The sequence below is a fragment of the Charadrius vociferus genome, unplaced genomic scaffold (assembly GCF_000708025.1).
Source record: "Charadrius vociferus isolate BGI_N301 unplaced genomic scaffold, ASM70802v2 scaffold159, whole genome shotgun sequence".
Lineage (NCBI taxonomy): Eukaryota > Metazoa > Chordata > Aves > Charadriiformes > Charadriidae > Charadrius > Charadrius vociferus.
Genome location: NW_009649940.1, coordinates 2633310 through 2656665, shown reverse-complemented (window position 1 = coordinate 2656665; position 23356 = coordinate 2633310). Strand labels below are relative to the sequence as shown.

Genomic DNA, 23356 nt, shown 5'->3' with positions numbered 1-23356 from the left:
GGTGCTGCGCGGCCCCGCCGCCCACCGCCGCCGAGCCCCGGAGAGCTCCGTCCAGGTACCCCCCCGGGGGGCCTGAGGTTTGCCCCGGTGTCGGGGGTGTGGAGCCCCCCGGTCTCTTGGCGGGAGGGGGGGGTCTGCATGGGGATGGAGTCTTCAAAGCCTGGGCTGGGGCTGACGGCGATGATTTGTTGGTGTTGCAGGATTTCAAGGTGGGGAACCTCCTGGGGAAGGGCTCCTTCGCAGGGGTCTACAGAGCAGTATCCCTGAAAACCGGTCTGGAAGTGGCTATCAAAATGGTAAGGGAGCCAGCCAAGGAAGTCTCAGTCATCTGAGAGACTGAACAAGCAACTCGCAACAGGTTGGGGTTATGCGGTCGCCTGGATTGCTTGTTTGTATGTAGCCAATATTTAGATTAGGATTCGATCCTGAAAGATGCCGTACAGCCAAATAGACTGTATTGATAACTAATAGAAATGCTTACAGTGCTAGCAAAAGAACTTGGCTCAAGTATGCGACATTGTCCATCTAATCAGCCCTATAATTCTAATTCATAAATTTGTGATCACAAAAACTTAATTTAGAATCCATGTGGCTGGAGAGGTCATGGAAAAACGGCCTTGAAAAAATTACCTCACTGCCAGGACAAACTTTGTGAAGGAAACTTGCACATCACAGGTGTTTTGCCAGATTTGCTTACCTGTAATACTTTTATGTAGCCACCTTTTTAGTATTCACTACATTTAGCGTATCTGCCTGGCAAAATCAGAATTAGGTTTCTCTGCTTAAGTATTTCAGAAAATTTTCTAATTAGTGTTAGCACGGAAGATGTTAAACTTGCCTACTTTCAGACAGTAGTGTGTTCTTGCACTTACCGATGATACTTTTTCATTAAAAGCATATAGTAGGTTAAACTATATGAAAACTTGCTTATATTTAGAAGTTTTCAGGCAAACACTCATTGAACATCTAAAATTTCAAGTTCACTTGATACTAACATGTACATAATTGGTGTTGTGGTGCTTGAAAAATGTTCTGTGATCCACTTACAGATAGATAAAAAAGCCATGCACAAAGTTGGAATGGTACAGAGGGTTCAAAATGAGGTGAAAATACATTGTCAACTGAAGCATCCATCTATACTTGAGGTAAGGATTGTGTTTTTGTAGAGGACTCTATATGTGTCTTGCTGCGTAGTCCACAAAACGTATTTTAATTTTTTCATTGTTTTATGTTCTAGCTTTATAACTATTTTGAAGATAGCAACTATGTATACTTGATACTTGAGATGTGTCACAACGGTGAAATGAGTAGATACATAAAGAACAGAAAGAAACCCTTTTCAGAAGAAGAAGGTGAGGGTTTTTTTTTCTGTGTAGCTCTCTTTGCATTAATGCTTTGGCTTATTCAATAAATATTTAATTCTAGTGAAAGGACACTTAAAACTGCCATCAATCTGAACCAGTTTGTATAGCTTAATCTTGTGGTAAGTGATAATCTAGACACTAATTACGATTACTTATATTCAACTTAAATTTCCATATACTTTTGTTTCTGTTTATGCCATTTAACAGTAGTTTGTGCTATTTTGGGGTTTAAAAAAATAGACAGTGAATATAGAAGGTAGAGCTTACCTTTGTACATAAAGTTATGTTGAAGTATAGGTCAAGACTGGGAAGCTCCATAGAGGAAAACTGGCAACTTCACATCCACGGGTCTGCTTTCTTTGTGTTGCACCTCTTCGCCTTGGTATAACTGTATTATGTGTCACCAGTTAGAAAGCCTTCCAGTTTATAGTTTGCCTTATGTAATATTGTTGGAAATAGTTACTGTGTTCCAAGATATGTGGAAATGAAAATAATGCAGGTAATAGTGTTGCTGAAGGGGTGAGTTAGCAAGGAAATATCCAATTTATAATCCATCTAGAATTTTTGCAGGACTGGCAACTGAGGAGAAATTCTGTTATGGTTTTACCTCTGTTTCTTATGGAAGGCACTGAAAAATCCTACCTTTCCTGCACAGTTCACTATAAGAGTAATTCTAAAACTTTTTAAATTCTTGAGAATCTGATTTAAAAAAGTTTAGGCCAGTTGAAAGTATCTCCAGTCCTGTTCTCATTATTCTGTTAGCAAATAAATCTGATTATTGCATTAGAGAACACTTTTTATCAATTGTCTTAGAACAGTCATGCCATACTGCTTAAAGCAAAGAGCAGAAAGTTGATCCCAATCCCGTTAGCATGGCACTTAAACATCCATACAGCATTCTTGTTATTAAAAAAAAAAAAAAAGCAAGACCAATAGCAGTTTTAAAAAATTTGTTATTTTCACAGCTATGATTTAATTTATATGACTAAACCATCTGGTTTTGTGTGTTGACAGCCCGACACTTCTTGCATCAAATTATCACGGGTATGCTGTACCTTCATTCTCATGGAATACTGCACCGGGACCTCACCCTTTCTAATATCTTACTCACCAATAATATGAATGTCAAGATTGCTGATTTTGGGCTAGCAACTCAGCTGAAAATGCCTCATGAAAAGCATTACACCATGTGTGGAACTCCAAATTACATTTCTCCAGAGATAGCCACAAGGAGTCCACATGGACTTGAATCTGATGTGTGGTCTTTGGGCTGTATGTTTTACACTCTTCTTATTGGAAAGCCACCTTTTGACACCGACACAGTCAAGAACACGCTGAATAAAGTAGTATTAGCAGATTATGAAATGCCAGCCTTTTTATCGAGAGAGGCGCAAGACCTTATACATAGGTTACTTCGCAAAAATCCGGCAGATCGTTTGAGTCTTTCCTCAGTGTTGGATCATCCTTTTATGGCCAGGTGTAGCTCTGCACGGAGTAAAGATTCGGGAACTTCAGAAGATTCCATGGACAGTGGAAATGCTACCATCTCTACAACCTTCACAGGCTCTTCCAGCATCAGTACCAGTGGTTGCTTGAAGGAAAAGAAGAAGCTGTTGGTTGGACAGCCGCTCCCAAATAAAATCACTTTTTTTCCTAAAAACAAGAATTCCAGTAATACTTCATCTGTAGATGGAAGCGGTTCTTTTCATCAGTGGGGAATTCGGGGAAAAGAGACTGGCATAACTGGCAGGGGAAGAACCGTGCAACTGGCTGAAGAGAGACCGCATTCACGCTACCTCCGAAGAGCCCACTCTTCAGATAGGTCTGGCACATCCCATAGCCAGCCTCAAGGCATACTGAATGTTGTTGAGAGATGTCACTCTATGGAACTGCTTTCGAAGCCTAAAGTAGGAACAAGGGAAAATACAGAGTACTTTTCACCTGCGAACAGCTATACTGATATAGGAGAAATATTTAAGGAGAAGACTTCTAGTAGTTCTGGTTCCTTTGAAGGACAAATATCTCCACCTGTAAAAGATCAACCACAGTAAGAATCAGTTTTTATTAAGGTGAAATTTAGAGCTGGCTTACAGGAAAAAATAATGCATTTAACATATAACTAAGCTGTAGTAAGTGCCACAAGGATCTACGCTTGTCGCATGCGTACCAAATAGCAGAGGGTGATAGTTGATGCTGTTGTATGTAGAGGTTTACCTCCCCGCTGTCCCTGTCATAGAGTTCATAGATGCAACGCATCTGCTAGCTAGATCATCGCTTGTATTTATCCTGGTATCCCCCATTACTGACTTATTTCCATGTGCAGCAAGTTGAGTACTTCTTCCCCTGGCAGTAATTTTAGTAGAGGGCCTTGCTAATTGTTCTTTGTACAAGAGACTGGGGTAGAAGGCATTCTGCGTGATTACTGATTTTTCCATCAGTACAGCAGGATATTGAAGAAAGAACTCTTTCCTATTTTAAGATAAGGACGTTGTGTATCTCAGTTCTTGCATTGCTCTTCACATTAAGAAGTGCCAACTTTATGTGATGGTTTCAGATGTTCTTATTTTTGCAAAACAGTTCAGGGAATATGCAAATGAACACTGTGTCCTATAGAAAAAGTAAATTGACTAAGTTTTTTTTGACTATTCACAGATATTTGACATAAGCCTCTGTTCAGCAAGTTCAGTGGGCATGTGCATTCTTCGTAGTTTGAGAAATGTTTGAATAGAAAAAAATTATTTATGCTAATGTTAACCTAATGCTTATTTGTCTTCCCCGTGACTTCATAAAGACATGATGAATGTAAATGTGACAGAATATTAATCAGTGAGGGGATTAACGGAATGGTTACCACTTTTAACATGGTTTTACACAGGAGAGCCTCTCATATCTATAGTTAGCCTGCACAGGAATCTTAAATGCAAGGTTGTAAGACCTAAATTAGATGCTTATATTCTGTGGGGTTTTTTTCTGGTGATAATTGAGTCCTTGCCAGTGTTAAAGTGGTGATCATTGCAAAAAGAAAGTACAGACAGGTACAGGCTACAGAGACAGAAAGCCTCATGGGAGCTTAGTGTGAATTACAATAGATGAGTGATTCTGCAGTAGCTGTTTTTGCATATTTTCTTTATACTTCAACATGTGAATTATAGCTTGAGTTTATCTGTGGCTACATATATGTCATTGTCTAAAAAGCTGGTAAAAAAACATTATAATCTTTGGGGTTTACTGTATTTATACAAACTCAAATTATTTTAGGTGATTGCCTACGTATTTCAGCTGCATATTTGTTATGCTGAATGAGATCCACTGGGGTCATGGGCATCATCCCTGTGTCTTCTCTGCAGTTGTTTCCTATACTGTGAATTAAGAACTAGATGTAAGAACAGCCATTGCTGGCTGCATTATCAGTGGCTCTTTTTGTTCATACATGTCAGTTCCAACAGGCTACTAGTGAGTACTAACAGGCTTAAATTTGTACTAAAAATTAGTGATAACTTTTAATTCCATTTGGAAACAGTATTTTATTTTTCATGCTTTATCCAACGAACATTCCCTATGAAAAAAGAAGCATGTGCAATGCTGTCTAGAGCTGCAAAAAGCCACCCGCATTTCTTAAATGTTCTAAAAGTGTTGTGGTTTCTGCAGCTGTAACATCATAACTTCTGTTGTGCAAGCGTCTTGGATATAATCTTGATTACATGTGTAACTTTTTTATTTTGCAGCTCAAATCATCTTGGCCCAATGAAGCCCCAGGTTGGTTTGTTAGAGCAGAAGTCCCAGGCTGAAACAATGCAGCAGTGGCTTGGAAGCATGCAAACAAATGGTGTGTTCCTAGACAGTTGTGTGGTTTTGCACTCCAGTTGGAGTAGTGACTCATAAGAGTTTCTGTGGGTTTTTCTATATTTTCTTTCTTTGAAATTGTGACAGAAGGGGTATCTGTATAGCTAAGTAACTGTGATACCAGAGTATAATACTGGCATCCTAAATAACAGCAACTGGATGTTAACAGAGGCTACAGGGGACAGACTTTTTTTTTCTGAATGAAAAGCATAGGAGACCCTAAAGTGACTTGTCACTGAAAAAATTGGCACAGATATTGAAAAAGGCAAAATGATTTCCAGCATCGCTAATCTGTAGAATCATTCTTAAGCAAGAAATATCCCATTGAAAACATGGTTTTGTTTTCTCTCGTGGACTAAATTGTAACAGTTTCCTGAGGTAGGAATTGATTTCAGAAGATTTTGTAGTTGGTGTTCGTCTTGAGTCAGTGTAATGAGCTGTATGTAACTGCCTTCGTAACAGTGAAGAAATAGTATGTTGAATTTGAATACTTAGCGTCCTAAAATGAGGTCATTCTCTTCTTTTAGTATTTTAGCAAAAAAAATTAAAAAACCCACGCAATTCTAGAATCTGCCATAATTATTCAATTGTGACCTGACATGTGGAAGTATAACTACTTGCCAAAAGATTGGCAGGTGACTCAGAAGCCCTGTTAATTTAGTTGCGCAAATATGTCTTAAGAGAAAATGGGACCTCAGTGAATGAGAAAGATAATAAGGCTGCAGAAGGAGGGGTGGAGGAAAGGACAAAAGATACAGAAGGGAAGGAGGTGTTCTTTGTCATGCATCATATTACATCATTTATAAATAATGTAATTTAATCATAAAACTAAATCACAAATCCATTCTGGTCTCTCTTGTTTTGATATTACTGGACTCCTTCCCTTCTCGTCTATTGGGAATTGGAATCATATGACATATGGTCTGAATAATCCTGTTTAATCTTTGGTCCCTTCTCAACTGTTCTGCAACATGGCAGGAGTGTGATACTTTTGTGGGTGAGGAGGTGAAAGTTGATCAAGGGCTTAAATATCAAAACTAGGGAAGCAGTTATAGGAAGCTTAAATATAAAAGTAGGTTTTTGTCTTTTAACAAGTGACTGGAAATAAAACAAGGGGTTTGGATCGTGCACTTAACATCTTGAGTACTAAAACCTCTAGTTGATGCTAAAACACTAGTTAGATAAGCTGAAACTTTAAATTTGTGCTAGTCGTTATCTGAGTGGCAAGTAAACTGTTTCAAAAGATTAAATTATTTCTTGTAAAGTAATTCTTGTTTAAGTATGTATTTGATTTCTTAGTATTTTGTTTACAAATGTTTTTGCAAAATGATTTGGTGTCTGTTAAGAATGAAGGAGGTCGTAACTGAAATCTAGTAACAGCTTATTTTAAATAGCACTGGAATTTTGTTAGTGTTGATATTGGTTGGTATTAAAGCTGTGGCCTAATGATTTGGGCTGAGGATTAAAGAAATCCCGTTCTCCACTTAAATAAGCCTTCTAAGATGATCTTTTGGAAAGCTTTTAAAAACATAATAGCTTTTTTCCTCTGACTGTGACTCTTTGAATCCACAATGTACCTTTATGCTGTTTTCAGTTCCTCTGAGACCACCTGCAGACCAAACTGGCAACAATAATGCACATGGAGGTTTTCGGTATCATCTGGATGTGCAGCAAGATGCACCAAAAAATGCATGGAACACCTTAAAAGATATAAGGAATCATGACGCATCTGTCGACTGTCCGCATTCTTTAAACCAGAGAAACCTGAAGAAATACATCCCTGGAGTTCTCTGCAAATCTGAGAAAATTCAGCCATCTTCTACATGTGGCCTTTGGTCAACTTCAGAACAAAACCAAACGTGGGGCAAAGAACCACCAGCACATCCAAAACCTACACTGCGAAGTATAGTATCACCTCTCAACGCTCACAGGCTAAAACCGATCAGGCAAAAAACGAAAAATGCAGTGGTATGTATCGATTCTTAAAACAGAAACAACTTGAGTATTAAATATAGTGTGACTATCTCTTAAAAATATAGTGACTCATCTCTTTCACTTGGTAAACTAGAAGCATTTGTTTTTAGAAAACTTAATCTATAATAATTTATTTTAAATTTATATTAGCAAGCAGCATCTTAGTTTTTGTATTTGGAATGTCTGTAGTCACTTCCTGCAAATAGTGACATGGCATTGCTTTTAGCTTACAAGCAAACAAATTGTAGGTAGACATAACAAATATTAAGTGTATATATGCTTCCTACTGTTCTAAAACTCCATACTGCTTAGCTGTGCAGTTGTGTTTAAGATTTTAACTATGTCAAACACATCAAACGCTTTTACAGGTTAGATAAATAACTGGATTAGAAATGAAAACAGTCTTGTGCTCAAGTAAAAACTTGAATCTTTTTTCTATAGTGCTGCTTTTTCCCCGTCTGGGGGGTGGGAAAGCAAAACAAAGTCCATTAATCCTTACTGATCGCATAAATTTTCTGGGTGATTTGTTCCTGGTATCACCCTTCTGCCTTTTGTTCCATTTCTTAGTGTCTCACTCATGCTGTTCTGTTTTGCCCCGCCCCCCCAATTTCTTTTCTTTAAAAAAAACCATAATAGAGCTGACCTGTCTTTGTCTGATTTGGCACTTAAGAAGCCACACCCTCACCGTCCAGGCTTATAACCTTCAGTCATGTTGAAGTGTTCTGTTTTAAGAGCACTAATAGCAAAAGTTATGGTGAGAAGCATTTATAAGTTTGCAGTGTGTTTGAGGGAGAAGAAAAACATTTCTCTTTAGAAAGCATTTGTGGAAAGAAATTATATCTTATCTTGCCAGGAAGTAAAGGTCTTCTTGTTTAACTTATATATTTAATATATTTTAGGTGAGCATTCTAGATACTGGGGAAGTGTGTATGGAGTTTCTAAAAGAACACCATTCACAAGAACTTGTGAAAGAAGTTCTCAGAATATCTTGTGATGGAAACATGGTATGTTTTCAATTTCTTTGCTGTTGTATGAAGGACTTAGAGTAGTCTGTTCTTTCAGAGTGTTTTTATTTTCATTTAAGTGATTATTTGTTTGGAAATGCAATGTTTAGATATGCACAGCTGTGAACTCGTTTGCCTGTCATAGTACAGCCATACAAATATAGGTAGCAAGCAGTTATTTTGGAGCAAAAGTGAACTTGACTCTTGGAATAGGTGAAGTATCATTGAAAAACTGCTGCTGTTAAATAATTACTTAGAGGAATAGAGGGGTCATGGTAAATTACGGTAATTCATTAAACTGGGACTTACTTCCATACCTTATAAAAGTAGGGAGTGCTGTAGTAAGTTGCAACTGTAAATATATTTTTCTTCCCTTTTTGTAGATTGCAGTTTATCATCCAAATGAAGGAAGAGGTTTCCTTCTTGATGACAGACCTCCTGCTCCCCCTGAAGACATCTGTATGTATAATTTTGACAACTTGCCAGGTAACCTGAAATTTATTTTAAAATTATGATGAGTAATGTGAGTTTTACTGAATCTTGTTTGAGGCTTTTTAGCTTTTAGCCATTACTTTTCAGGTAATTGTGAAATAAAACTCTTTTGAGAATCAGAGTCAAACTACAGTTTAACTGGAAACTGTATTTTGAAACTTCTCAAGGAAGTGTAAACCCACAGGTTTTAAGTTATTTTGTATGGAAGTTAAAAGGAGTCACTTACCCCTTTACAATGTAGTGTACTAAAATTAAAGCTTTCGTATTCTTCTCCTTGTTCATATTGGAAAGTGTTTAAATATGAATGGAAGAAATATTATCAAGTCAGTTTTAAACAGAGCAACTTTACTTTGTGCTTCCTAACACCTATAACTTGGGGAGAAGGGGGGAAAATATATATTTGAAAGCATTGACAGAGTATTTAATGTAGACAGCTGGAGAACAAATAAGCGCTAACTATAACTTCTTCAGAGACAAGCAGAATTCTCTACTAATTAGAGATCAAAGACAGGTTTTACCTGAAAGCCAGCTTGACCAAGATATCTAATTAAATGGTATATGCAGCACTTCACTATGTTTAAGTTCTGAAATGTGTTAATTGAAGCTTCGAACTTGCACGCTTTTCTAGAAGTTGGTGGAAATAAGTCAGTTTCTTTGAATGTACTCCTGTGAAGTACTTAAATATTCCTCACAACCTTCAGCTATCAAATACATGTTTTAAATTATTTCTCTCTAAGCTGATGCACAGTGTTATAATCTGATGACTTTTATCAAAAGCTTTTAAATTTTCTTTTTCAGAAAAGTACTGGAAAAAATACCAGTATGCAGCCAAGTTTGTGCAGTTGGTAAGAACAAAAACCCCCAAAGTTACATTCTACACAAGATATGCCAAGTGCATGTTGATGGAAAATTCACCCACTGCAGATGTTGAAATTTGTTTTTACGATGGTATGTATTCATTTTGCAATTATGCAGATAGTTGTATCATGTTGTTAAAGCTGCACTAAAATATTGCCAAACACTAAACAATGAACACTTCAAGCTGAAGAAAAATACTAGAACCATTTGTTTTGCCACTCTGCCTTTATTCTAGCACTTGCAGATCGGTTTATTATTCATTAGTTCCTTACCGATATCATCTTCAGGGAGTATGTGTTGCAAAAGCGTTATTTCAATTACACCTTGTTTTTATGCACGAGAGCTTCTTTGCATTGACTTTTGATAGTTAACCTCCTTCGTGAAAGGTGCGTCCCTATTCCAAGCTTTCCCTTGTTAACCGAGGTAATAGTATTATACCAAGAACTCTCACCGGAGAAAGCGGTGGGCTGCCTTCTCCGCCTCTGCCCTTCATAAACTAGACTGCACTGATGATTGTTTTCTCGCTATTGACTACTTTACTTGATTTTGACCACTTTATTTTGATATTGACTACTTCATCCGATTTGCCACGTGCATAGATATACCCCAAGAGAACTTATGACAAAAAAAAAAAAAGATGACTTAACAGCTCTGTGATTCCATGTGAAACTGCTATTGAAGTTTAGCATGTTTCAAACTTCATAACTTTGAAGTTTGAAACTTCAAACTTTTTTATAAAACCATATTCAAGTACTACTAAAGCCTACTTAACCAATCTTTGGCAATACTGGTAGAGATGTTAATTTTGTCTCAGATCAATGTTTAGATAGGTAGTTCTTAAAATATGTGATAAATGCGTTCTTCAGCCCATTTAAGCAGTGATCCTTGGCCACAGAGGGCATTCTGCTAACATCACACTCCCAATTTAAGTAGCTTTTTATTTCTGGTAGGCACAGAGCTCACGCAGGAGTGGTTTTGCTCTGGCAGTAATTAAGTCAGTGAGATACACTTCAGTAGAGTAGAATGTAATGGCAGAAATCTGTATTTTATAGATGCTGGCATTTTATACGATTCACACTAGAAATTTTTACTTTTTTTTTTTTTTTACAGGAGCAAAGATACACAAGACAGCTGGTATAACTCGTGTGATTGAAAAATCGGGGAAATCCTTCACTTTGAAAGGAGAAAGTGAAGCGGGTTTGAAGAAGGAAATACAAGCTTATATGGATCACGCAAATGAGGTAAACTTTTGTATAGACCTTTTCCAATGCAAAGCAACTTTCTGAAAATCCAGTTTTTCTGTCACAAATGCGCTTCCAACATTGCTTTCTGTATTTTTCATTACACTAATAAGGAGAGATGATAAAGTGTTTTTTGGAAGAGCAAATATCAATGTAAAGGTAACCGTAACAATGCCTCGCAATGAAGACTGTGCGAGGAAATTCTTACTAGTGTGTAAAGCAGGTTTGCCTGTCTGGTGAAAGGATTAATCAGAACAGATGAAACTGGTTTATACCAGTTTAACGAGGAAAAAAAAAAAAAGAAAAAAAAAGAAAACAAACACCAAAAAAAACCCCACACCACAAACTCACTCCCCAGAAGAACCCAAACACAAAAACCTGCCAGGTGTTTAGCTGGCCTGCCTGCTGTGCTTTCCATCTCATTTCATGTCTCCCAATTAAAAGTTACAAGAGTAATTTTTTTTTTGTCTATGAACTTAGGAAACAGTAAAAACATAGTATAAATTTCCTATTCAGTCTTTCTTATGCTCTGTTATTTTCTGGAACAGAATTCAAGGGTCTTCTAGTCCCCTGTCTGGTCCTGCTAAAAGGGGAGGAGAAGTGATTATTAAGAGCATAATTCCAGATGTGCTGAAGTTAGGAGGGAGTCTTGCAGTAGTATAGCTTTTTGAATTGCCTCCGTGGTACATGAGTGCAGGTATTATTGATATTCACTAACACTGAAAAAAGCATTTCCTTGTGTAGGCTCACCTGCCACGCTAAACATGTATGAAATAGTCATACTGTTCTCAATTAAAAAACTTTAACAAGCTCCTTCTAATTTCAGGGACATCGTATATGCCTTGCACTGGAATCTGCTGTTTTGGAAGAAGAAAAAAGAAGTGAAAGTGTTCCATTTTTTCCAATAATTGTTGGAAGGTAATATTTTCACTTGAAAATACGTTTGCATTTGAATATTCCCACTAAGCAGCTAATGCTTGCAGAAGCCAGGGTTGTTCAACAGAGGCTTATAGTCATTAGCAAGATACATAGTAACTTGTGAGCGTATATGACCATCTTATTTTGGACCTGCAAAGCCTCCTTTGTTACTAGGATGACATACACTTGTGGGTTTAGACTGAACCAGCTTAACAGTTTGCATGTGTTAAAAGCAGTTCTGCTGAAAACTGAAGGAAAAGCTATTTCTCCTCACTCATTTCTTTAGTCCCTTTTGGACAGACCTTTTCCCAATTTGTCTCATTGTGTTTCCAGAAAGCCTGGCAATACTGAATCACCACAGGCTGTAGCACCTCCATTCTTGGACAATACAAACTGTTCAAAAGAAGCTATGGTGCTGGATAGAAATATAGCTGCCAGTTCTACTCCAGTTCAGACTCCAAACTGTACTCCTCCTGTAAGTACACAAGAAAATACAGTGAAGACTGCTGTCCAGTAGGAATTCAAATATTGCTGGTTTATTTGAACTAATGGAATTACATTTGTAAGGACGTAGGCTTTTATTAGCCATTTGTGAGCATCTTGACTAGAAGTGTAAACTTTGACTTGAACTAACTTTTGATATCTGGATTTAAGATCACCTGAAAAATCAGAATCCTTCGAAACTTTACCATGAATGACTCTTGGAACACAGTTTGAAAATTGCTTACTTATGTTGCACAGCACAGTCTTCACTTTGTTTTGCAGAGCTCTGATGTGCCCTCAGGCCTCGATATCAAATGGTAGTCACAAAGGAGATTAGCACTTTAAATGTAAAATGAACCTGGCAACAAAAATACCCTGGAGCTTCAGTGCTAACGTTGATTTTTAAGGTTTTGACTTAAGGTTACCCATCACCGGAGTTCTAACTTGAGGGTTCAGCATTCAGACTCGGTCGTTGTTTGCCATATAGCAAACACTTAGGTCTTTGTAAGACTTTCGCTGTTTGCTTTCTCTCCTGAAGTATGTATTTTTAAGCAAAATAATGAAATAGCTGATTGCCTTTCCATGTTACTCTTGGCTTTTTATCAGTTTCTTCATACTTGAACTAGATCTGTATACCCTGAGGTACAGCTTGTTGTTTCTTTCAGGTTCCTGTAATTATCTGGCTCCTGATCTCTTTCCTGACCAAGCTCTCTTATTTCAGAGACATCCCCTGACTTGCATCTTTTCACTGAACCCTGAATCTTAAGTGCTGCTAAACACACCACCTCATCTCTGTGACTGTGGGAGGAGGTATCTGAGTAGCAGAACTTGCATAGAAGCAGACATGTTCCTCCTAAGCAGTAGTGGTGGTGGTGTCCTAAAGGCCTCCAGTGTTTGATCCTCTTTTATTCTGAATTCATCAGTAGTGTCTCTATTAACCTATAACAGACTCTGTATTTGCTGTATAATTCTTCCGTTAATGTTTAATATTCTAGTTTCCCATCAATAGCAATGTCATATTTTTGTAAAATATTGGCCGAGTGGTCATCTGAATGAGGGCTGTTTTGTCATCTAACGTGCTGAATGCCTTTCCGGAAGGTGGACAGGGTTTTCTGACAGTAGATAAGGAGAAAATGGGGTTTAAGTAGAAAAAGTCCACTTAGGGAAAGCTGTTTCTTTGTGAGTACAGGGAAGCGGTAGGAAAAAACTGTCATAATACTGAGAAAGTCATATGAAATCTTGTGGGGTTTTTATAATGTTAAATGAAGCATATGGGCTACATCTGTCTGTATATGTGAAAAGATTAAAACGGGTGGTAATCGACCACTCCAGTTGGTACATAATCAGTTGGAGTAATATTAAAGCTGCTAATAGTGTGCATTTCTGGGTTTTAGGTGGTGTCGTATGAAAAGTCTACGTTTATGACTAACACTGCTGAAGCTACGTGCTCCTCTGTTCATCAAACGGAATGCAGTCCAAATTCAGCCCAGCTTTTAAAGTCTGTCTTTGTGAAAAATGTTGGTTGGGCTTCTCAGGTGAGAAATGGATGCTGATAAAGGAGGGAAGTCTGTTCTTTTTTCCTATTAGTGACTTAAAAAGATCTATCTCAAGTTAAATGTTAAAATTCATTTGTGAGGGATACATTCAGCTGTGCTCTGCTACAGCGTAAATCTGAAAATCGGTATGTGGAAAGATTCTTCCCAATAAGCATCTTGAATAAACACCATGGTGAAATATAAGTAGAAGAAGCCAAAATTAATAGTTTGGTATTTCAGTTGTCACAGTTTTCCTGTGGTGCTCATTGCTTCTTTGAGTGTCTTCTGTCACTTAAATTTTACTCTAGTGAAAAACTGAATCTGTCAAACTTCTGTCTGGTCACTAATGTAGACATAAAGTTGTTGTGACAAAGTGTTTTTAACAGAGATGTACAAGCTCTGCACAGGAAGAATGGATTTGCCTGTACAACAGGAAAAGCTGTTTCCTTCCAGAGAAATTGTTCCTCTGCTTTTCTGTGGGACCAGCTATTTTTAGATTTAAAAAATGGTTCTCTGTAATCCAGATAAAGTTAGCTTCCTGTCCTAACAGAAAAAAGTTTGCTTTATATATATATAAACTTCAAAGTGTATATAGCTGTGAACTCTCACAAATGGGCCTTCTATTTTATGTTTAGTCCTATTTAAAATTTCTGTAGGAGTGGTTAAGCTAAAGGTACTTCTTTACTTAACTCTCATTGAAAAGGATGACTAAAGCTGAGGATCTGAAATCTTAGGAAGTCCCATTCTTGAGACTGCACGAGCCTACTTACCCCAAAGTAGTATATATGCAATCTTTATCTTTAAAAGACTGTCCAAGATATCAAGGTCATTTCAGCAATTTCAAAAAAACTTTCCACTTCAATTATTAGGAAAAACTCTAGGAATGTAATTTCGTATTTTATGTCCTCAAACCATAATGCAACTTCTCTCGTTAGCTGACCAGCGGAGCAGTATGGGTTCAGTTTAATGATGGATCCCAACTGGTGGCCCAAGCGGGTGTTTCTTCGATCACGTACACATCTCCAGATGGCCAGACAACAAGGTGAGTCTGTTACCGCTCGAAAAATGGTTACCACTCGGTGCAAGGCTGTTATACATAAGGTAAACTTCATAGCTGCTATTCATTTTGTTTTGCAAATATTAAAACTTAGCTTTTTTCAATCACTTCTCTGTTGATTAGCTTATATAAGCTTAATAAATAAAGAAAAATGCTTATAGCTTTGATCTCTGGGTAACAAATGAAAACAAGCTGGGAATCCATCTACTCGGTGTCTAGAGTACAGCCACTATTCATGGAGAGTACTTAAAAGAGGGAGGAGGAGAAAAGTAAGGCTTTAATACTTCTTCCCCCCCTCAAGATACTGCCAAATTGGGGAGATGGCATGTCCACATTAAGGCAGTCATATACAGTCTGTCCAGATATTATCGCAGCTTTAAACATTGCTTAGATATTTGCTTAATCTGAATTAAGGGCCTAGATTTAAACCATCAAGCTCCAATTAATGTGCCTAGATATACTTAAAGATCTACTGGACTTAGTGGTTTGTCTAGGCAAGTTTTTAAATAATTAGTGTCCTGAAATACAAAAAATTATTGCAAGCATCTAATTATTTATTTTTTTTAATGCTTATTTGCCTTTCCTAGGTATGGTGAAAATGATAAGTTGCCAGAATACATCAAAGAGAAGCTGCACTGTCTGTCTTCCATTCTTGTGATGTTCACCAACCCAGCTGGTCCCCACTGAGTAACGCAAAGCAGGTGTCAGGACACACGAGCTCAATAAACTCACTTGCTGACTCCGTAAAATGACTGATCTCACTCAGCTTATGCAGAAAACCTTCCAAAAGCTGGTAAAGAATGAGGAAGGGAAGGGTTGCTCTGTTCATGTGTAGCAAATTGCTTGTAAAGTGTCACACAAAACACGTTTTTCCTCAAAATGATGGATAAACTTGCTCAAGCAAAACTTTGAGCAGCTTAGTTCTAGATAGCATCAACTTTTTTGGAAATAACCTGAATCTATTGTATTTTTTTCTTCCCCCACTGCTTACTCAGTGCCAACGATCAAGGAAAATGCATCTGTGCTGTTGAAGTGTTTGTATTTGTAAATAACTTATATTTTTACATCTTATAAGTAATATATGTAAATATGTATATGTTTTATAACAGTTTGTTTTTATTTTTTGTAGCAGCAGCTTTAACTTCCCTGCACAAGCATTTTATACAGGAAAAAAAAAAATAAATGCAGTGGTAATTGTCCAGATCTATTTATTTGTTTCATGTTCGAGTGATGGTTTATTGAGAGGCCTTTCCTCTAAAAGGATTAAGCTTCATTTATAACAGGAGCTGATCTGCTATCTTAGAACACTGTATGTTGGGACTTAAGGGCTGGGTGAAGCTTGGGGAGAAACAAGATGAAAGTGTTGCACAAAGTTCCTTCTAACTTGCTGAACTAGAAAACCACTGTGGTTTATATGTTCACTATTTTGCAGATGACTAAAACCAGCACATTTGATGGGAAGTGAACTCATGTACTGTAGTGACTGATTCAGTTTGTTACTTTGAAGGAATTTTATTAACTTTAGATACTTTTACCTTGTCTTACGCATTACAAATCACACTTAGTAGTGCCAACAGTGGCTTTTATTTTTTTAAGCGTTTTGCTCTAAGTGTGCTAACACTCCTGATGGTGCTTAAAGAAATAAGCCTTTCCCCTACCTTATAATGAAATTGGAGTAAGTTGGGTGGAAGAGTGGGATGCAAAAAGGTGCGAGTTGGGGGGAAATGGGGGGGTTTCAGAGGACCTGAAGGTGGCTTACACTTGTGGTCTCAGCACACTAAACTCAGCTGGAAAACCCTCAGGGAAGAGGTGTTCCAGTACAGCGTTTTCAGCTTAGAGCTGAAATAGCCTTGACTTCAAGTCAGTTCTCCTTATTCATCTAGTCTCTAATAGAGAGAACCTTGATTATTTTGTGATGTCCAAATCAAGGAAATAACTTGCAAATCAAGAAAGATACACAAATAGCACTTAAAAAAGCCTTAAATGATTCTGCAAAATGTATTTTTTTAACTGCGCTTTCAGTTGAGACATGTACCTTCTCATGTTGGACCTTAATATGCAGATGGAATGACTGCACAGTAAAATAACTACAACAAGTATTTGAGAAACCAAGTAGTATGCAGAGCTCTTATGCAGACTCTAAGGGTTTTTTTTTTTTTAATATACCTGTAGATAGAAACATAAATGCAGCTTGCTTAGAAGAAATATTTTGGTTTAGTACTTTAACCTTAAATCAACTGACTTTTAAAGTAGCAAGTTAACCTTGAGAAGACGTGGGTCAACACTGCATGTTAAAAACTTGCATTATCAATCAGCCACACGGATTATCTTTACTTCTGACATAATATAATTTAGTTTGGTGTGCAAGCTAAACATACAAATAGTTGAAGAAAGCCTTAGAGGTAGACACCTGAGGGGAGAAAGGCATAAATGCTTAGAAAAAAACAATTGGCTAGCTTGTAAGGAATAGTGTGACTTAAATGCAGCTATGTTACAAAATTGCTAACTGGAATAAAAGGCAAAAACAAAAGCCCTATCTGTGCATACAGAACATGTTTTCTAAGAAAGAATGAGAGACTGAGAACCACAACGAGCAAGCCATAGCTTAAACCACAGCTGATTTAAGGAAATAAAAACAACTCCCTTAGCCAAAGATTTTCAAACCTTGCTTTCTTCTTTTAATCACTATGTAAACATCTTAACGTGCACAGGCAACCCCTTTCTAGGGATATTCTGTACTCTATAGGTATTCGCTGCAGAAGAGACTTGAATCTAGTTTTATTCTTAACTCTTTAAGTAGGTTACAGCTAAAAACAATGTACCCAAACATTCCTTCACTTTTAAGTTGGAAGTCAGCTAGCCTGAAGAACAACAGTAATAAAAATCCTACAATGTACACACTTCCAGCACTAACTGAGCTATAGAACACAAAACTATATACAACTATTATTATGCAACTATTTATTATGAATTTGCATATAAAAGAAACATTTATAAAAGCCAAGTCCTTTCTTATAACATTTTGTGATTCTGCAGCAGGAAAGCCCAAGAGAGAATAAAGCTTCTGTATTCCCTTCAGTCGGTATTGAAAAAATAACCTTTAATTCAGTAGTCTTTTAGTGTTTGAACAATTGATTACATAGGAATACTTAATTACATTTAATAAATTCAGTAACCATCAAATAGTAGACACATGAAACAGCAGCTACAACTCATACTGGAGTTATTCCAGATTTTTTTTTTTCTCCAGTAGCATTGAACTGGAGTTATTCCAGATTTTTTTTTTTCCTCCAGTAGCATTGAAACAGATAAAACGAACTCATACAGATAAAATGAACCCATACAGATGAGCTTAGGCCCCATTATGAAGATAAATTATTTCACTTTCTAAAATAAACCCTGAATTATTCAAATATTATAAATTTCTGTTTCTTGTACCGTATTATAAGAAAAAAAAAGAAGTCTACAAATAACAGTAAACACCAAAGGAACCAGTTGCTTCCTTTTTACTTAATTAATGTTAACACTGGTTGCTTAGCGTTCTCACAAATGACAATGAAAGTGTAAACTATCACGCTTAGTACTTCCTTCTTGTAGTAAAGTTAAGACAAGCTGTGCATAATTCAGTGCTGTGCAGGTTATCTTTCTTGCTACAAAAAGGCATTCAGCAAAACAGTAGAAGAAAAATTGCACATCCAGTTCACTGTAGTTCAAGTAACAGCCACCGAGACTGTGATTTTCATGGCTCTTAACCGCCTTAAATACCCAAATCCCACTTAAACCACTTGTGAAGTAGGCACCTACCTTCCTCCACCATTCTGTCACACTGGATTTGAAATCCTGGAGAAGATGTACTGATATGTAACAGTTTCCAAAGCAAGACATTTAGTATTAACCAGTGCTTACCAGCTAGCTAACTGAACATCAGAGGGGTCACTTAAGTAGTGATGTTTCCATACAAAGTGCACGCAGATCAACTAATCTTGTAGTTACAAAAGAGTTACTAATCCTGATTCACAGAATCAAGATAAATATTTCTTTTACTTCTTTCTGGAAAGGATGCACGTAACCTGTGACCTTCACAGCTGCATTCAGTACACAGGTGCATCATTTGAACTGTACACACTTCGGATGTGCCATTGTATTGATCAGACTTGTTCACATCCCTTCCTCTGCTGCTCAAAAAGCAGAAGGCAAATGCTCTGTTGCAGCAGGTGTAACCACATGTTAGGATATGACCAAGTTACGTGTTCTGTCAACGTGTAAGTACAGGTCTACAGTTCTTAGCATACAGCCAACAAGGTCAGTGGTTAGGTACTCCTCATTAAAAAGTAGTAATAAACTAAAGTATTATTTCTGGTAGGTTTTACTCTTTTTTTTTTTTTTTAAATACATATTTAACAACTCTCTTCTTGCATCCTTCCATATCTGACAGAAAATGCAATGAGTCTCTTGTAGACTATCTCCAAGAGCAAGAGAGACACTACAACCACTCCGCAGATTAAGCTAAATGCCCAGCGTGGTCCCAGGTGAGTGTATATTTGGCTCACAAAAACAGGCCCAAGTATTCGTGCTCCACTTCCAGAGGCAGTCAACCATCCCATGTAGACACCCTGCAGAAGATCAAAAGCTTATGTTAGTGATACAGGAATTATCTGGCGAGCCAATAATTCCCACCACTTATCCTAATTAGAAAATTTAGAAGTGTTTAAGCGATTGCTTATCTTTCTTAACTCATTAAGATACCGAACGCTTTGTTTCCAAGAGTACTGCTCAGCTTCTCTAAGCATTAGTTCAAAGGCTCCACTGAGCTACACACTCTATAGCTTTCTAATAAAAAGGCATTCCGGCCCAAAGCATTTAGTCTCTTACAGCAAAATATAACATGTCGTGACAGTCACAAGCTTTAGGCTTAGTTCTGAAATTTTCACACTATAAAATCTGCCATACACTGTAGTACAAGGCTTGCTTTCTAATTCCTCTAGGGACTTGCCTTGGATTTTAAAAAAAGATTAGAGTTCCTGGAAACTTCTTGAAAGGTACTGTTATTTGGCTAACGACAAAATGAATTTTAGCTAGACCCCTCATTCCAACAAAGAGGGTGCAAGTCCTGGAGAGCAAACAAAATTAGTTGTTTAGACATCATGCTTACCTGAGGCTTTGGTCCTAGAATTTTTGAGTATAAAGTGTAGGACATGACATTGCAAACTGGATATCCCAATCCTATTAGTATGTCGGAGCTGATATACTGGGCCAGATAGATCATAGGAGTGTTTAGGCACCAGGACTGTGTGACAGGGCAGCCTACGGGTTCCGCTGTGTGGTTGGATGGAAGCTGCATCGCTGGCAAACTCCAGAAAGGTATTAACGTTTCAGTGGAAGTTGTCCTGGGAATGGAGTTATTCTTTATGTCTGCAAAAACAAGTTATGCATACCGTTAAGAAAAAAATACAATAAAAAAGCTTTCAATAAAACATTATAATGATAGTTTAGTATGATTTGAATTATACCTTGCCACTGGATATTTGGTAGTTTTTTGCCCCAAGGTAGTAAGATAAAGAATCCAACCAAGACAATCAGTAAGCCTCCATGGAGTATGGCACGCTCACCAGTCCTATCAAACAAAGAAATTTCAATTAAATATATCATTTAATTGAAGTAAAATTTATGAAGGTGCTAATAGCATAGCCCACTAGTTTGTGAGAAAGATGCCTGACCAAAAAACCCACAATAAAAATTGCAAAAATCACAGGAACTTAAAACCTGTTTTTCTTGTGATTGAAGGGTGAAAGACAGACAAGGCAGGGGGTTACATCAACAGAAGAAAGAACTACCACAGCATCATGCCTGTGTCAAAATGGGAAGTACTTCATCGTCATAGTAAATCCAAATTCACTAACAAGTAAAAGATTAAGTAATGCAGATGTGGCTTTGCCATACAGCCTTTCATGCTTAGCTAACATAAGTAACAAAGTTCTGATAAACTCTAAAAACTTACTTTTTAGATAGTGTTTTAACCACCATGAAAACAATAACCGATTCAATGCCAACCACACTAAGGATTATTCCATTATAAAAAACGGCTTCTTTCCTGGTCCAGGAATACATATCCATCGTCAATGGAGTAGCTATACTAAATTGACAGAACAAAATTACATCAATTAAAAAAAAAAACAGCTTCTTCTACACAGTCATTTCCATGCATATGTTTTCCCAAGCATCAAACATAGTGGTATAGAAGCCATTCCTCCTGCTGGGCATATCAGCAAACACGGCCTAGTTATTAACTAGTTCTGTCATACATCATTTATTAAAACTAAATCCACTAGACAAAATTCACAACTGTATTACACCGGCCATACTCTGAAGCATCATTAATCTATCTCCGACAGTTAATGAAAAAATGATGGAGTTCAAGCAAAGCTAGAGCAATAGAGAGAGAAAAAAAAGAAATCAGGCTCTGTGAGTATAAAAATTATAAACTGTTTCAGTTTTAGCAACCAACCAGTCTCTAGGAAGTCAATTTTCTAAAAATAACGCAATTAAGACAGAAACACATTATTAAAAGAAATTTTAGCTATGTTAGAGCTCAAAAAACTTACAAAATAATTCTTACATCCTCAAAGTATTTTATAAAAATTAAAAAAAATAAGTATACTTCAGTCAGGTAACATTGTTATGTTTTACTATTTTCTTACAGAAAATTTTGGAGTGAATAACATACCTCTTTAGGTAAAAAAAAAAAAAAGCCATGTAAAATAGTGCATTTAAGAACACAATTGCACCAATTATATCAAACAATTGTTTTTATCATTACTGAAATAAAAGCTTCCCTGGAGCTTTTGGAGCTAATCAGAATCATACTAAGAAATTACAGAAAATTAAAATAAAAAGTATAGAACAATGTACTCAACTCAAGACCCACTTTTCTCTGAAGATTTTAGGTAGCCCAAGTTAAGCTATTATTTTTTTAACAGTTAAAAAGTTGAGGATATGGGTTTGCACCTATTCAAAAGCTTTTACATTAATGTTTCATATACCACAAAATGTATGCTACACATTTTTAGTCATTACTGACCTTTAATTCATTACTCTGTATCTGTATACATCAATTCGACTGCATACAGTTTTGGACTTTTACATATGAAGAGTATGGTTAAAAAAACGAGTGCAACAGCAAAGCCTTTCCATGCGCACCCAGTCTAACTACATGACAAGTATTTTGAGAGAAAATAGACCAACTTACGTTTCAAAGACAGCAAACACAAACAAGATGACAAAGAAAAGAAAATTGATTGCCACCACAGCAACATGGTCAATGTTTCCTTCTGTGTCCTGATCCGGAACACCACTTTCTGCAACAAAACAAATGAATAATCTAAACTGCAAACAGCTTTTTTTACGCCACCAGAAATTACAAACAGTAATGATTTCCTTACTCTGTGAAGTATTTAACATGCAGGTTGGTGGGTGGCTAGGCAGTTATATTTTGACAATCTAAGCATAATCTTTTTAAAATAAAAATGGAATTGTTGAAACTTCAATTTCTCTGACAATGAGGGAAAATTATTTCCAAATTGGTTACACCATCTGTTTTCCTACTGTAATGCTGGGACTGACAAGTCTTGAGTGACAGCAAAATAAGCAAACTTCTTTAAATATCAACAATGGAAACCAAAACACTTTCTGTTCCTCTTGCAAGGTCAAAAGTACACAGTAGAATACTCTGCACTACCAGGGAGCCTCTGTTCCTCTAACCTGGCCGCAGCGTTTTCAGATACAAAACACCCACATGCAGTGCTGTACACATAGAGCTCCCTTTTTAAACAGAAAACTAACACAATACTCAAAGTGGTGACTTCCACAGATTTTAGAAGAGGTTTAAGATGACCTTTCGTATACTTTTTATTCTTCAACTGAAAGGGATACTCACAACGTTTTAAAAAATTTGAACTGCGTAGAAAAAGGGTATATATTGAACATAAGCTGTTCCATTGTGTGTGGCAATTACTGTACTCTAATCTCACCAGCCAAATATACTTATACAACATACACCTTTTAATAAGATGCCGTATGTGAAGGCTGACATGCAATAACAATATTACTCAGAATGGTATAGAACAAAAGAGCAGCGTGACCGCACAGCAGAAGTTAAGGGAGATATTTTTTTTTTATGGCCATATTACAGAACCACAGAACGGTCAGGGTTGGAAGGGACCTCTGGAGATCATCTAGTCCGACCCCCAATATTCACTTAATCCCATCTCTTTGAATAGGGTGACAATCTGGAAGGATCCATACAGTATTATTTTTTTTCTTTCTTTGCTACCAGACAGCACTATGAACACACAGAGACACAACGTGGATGAGAAGCAATTTCTGGACCAGTTAGAAAGAGATGTAGCTTATTTTCCACTTTGAGTTCCCAACACATCAGACTGTAGAACACTTCTAAATGCTTGTACGTAGTAAGAGAGCACTTAAAAATTATAATGTGGAATAAGTTTTCAAGAAAACATAGGTACCTTCTCCTTCAAAATTGACACTCTTGCATTGCCGTCCCATGTCATCCACTCGATGCTCTCTA

General features: G+C 37.0%; 1 protein-coding gene across 1 annotated transcript in view; it reads left to right on the top strand.

Moving 5' to 3' along the window:
- PLK4 (polo-like kinase 4) overlaps nt 1-23041 on the top strand; it is a 42908-nt gene extending 19867 nt beyond the window's left edge. Inside the window, exons 3-18 of the mRNA XM_009891433.1 lie at nt 127-296; nt 1050-1145; nt 1238-1352; nt 2379-3411; nt 5090-5190; nt 6802-7175; nt 8081-8185; nt 8569-8671; nt 9476-9625; nt 10646-10776; nt 11603-11694; nt 12028-12190; nt 13590-13712; nt 14648-14754; nt 15357-15428; nt 22996-23041. Coding sequence (XP_009889735.1) covers nt 127-296; nt 1050-1145; nt 1238-1352; nt 2379-3411; nt 5090-5190; nt 6802-7175; nt 8081-8185; nt 8569-8671; nt 9476-9625; nt 10646-10776; nt 11603-11694; nt 12028-12190; nt 13590-13712; nt 14648-14754; nt 15357-15428; nt 22996-23041 — 2981 coding nt within the window. The remainder of the gene's footprint in view (nt 1-126; nt 297-1049; nt 1146-1237; nt 1353-2378; nt 3412-5089; nt 5191-6801; nt 7176-8080; nt 8186-8568; nt 8672-9475; nt 9626-10645; nt 10777-11602; nt 11695-12027; nt 12191-13589; nt 13713-14647; nt 14755-15356; nt 15429-22995) is intronic.
- Nucleotides 23042-23356: the final 315 nt, after the last annotated feature.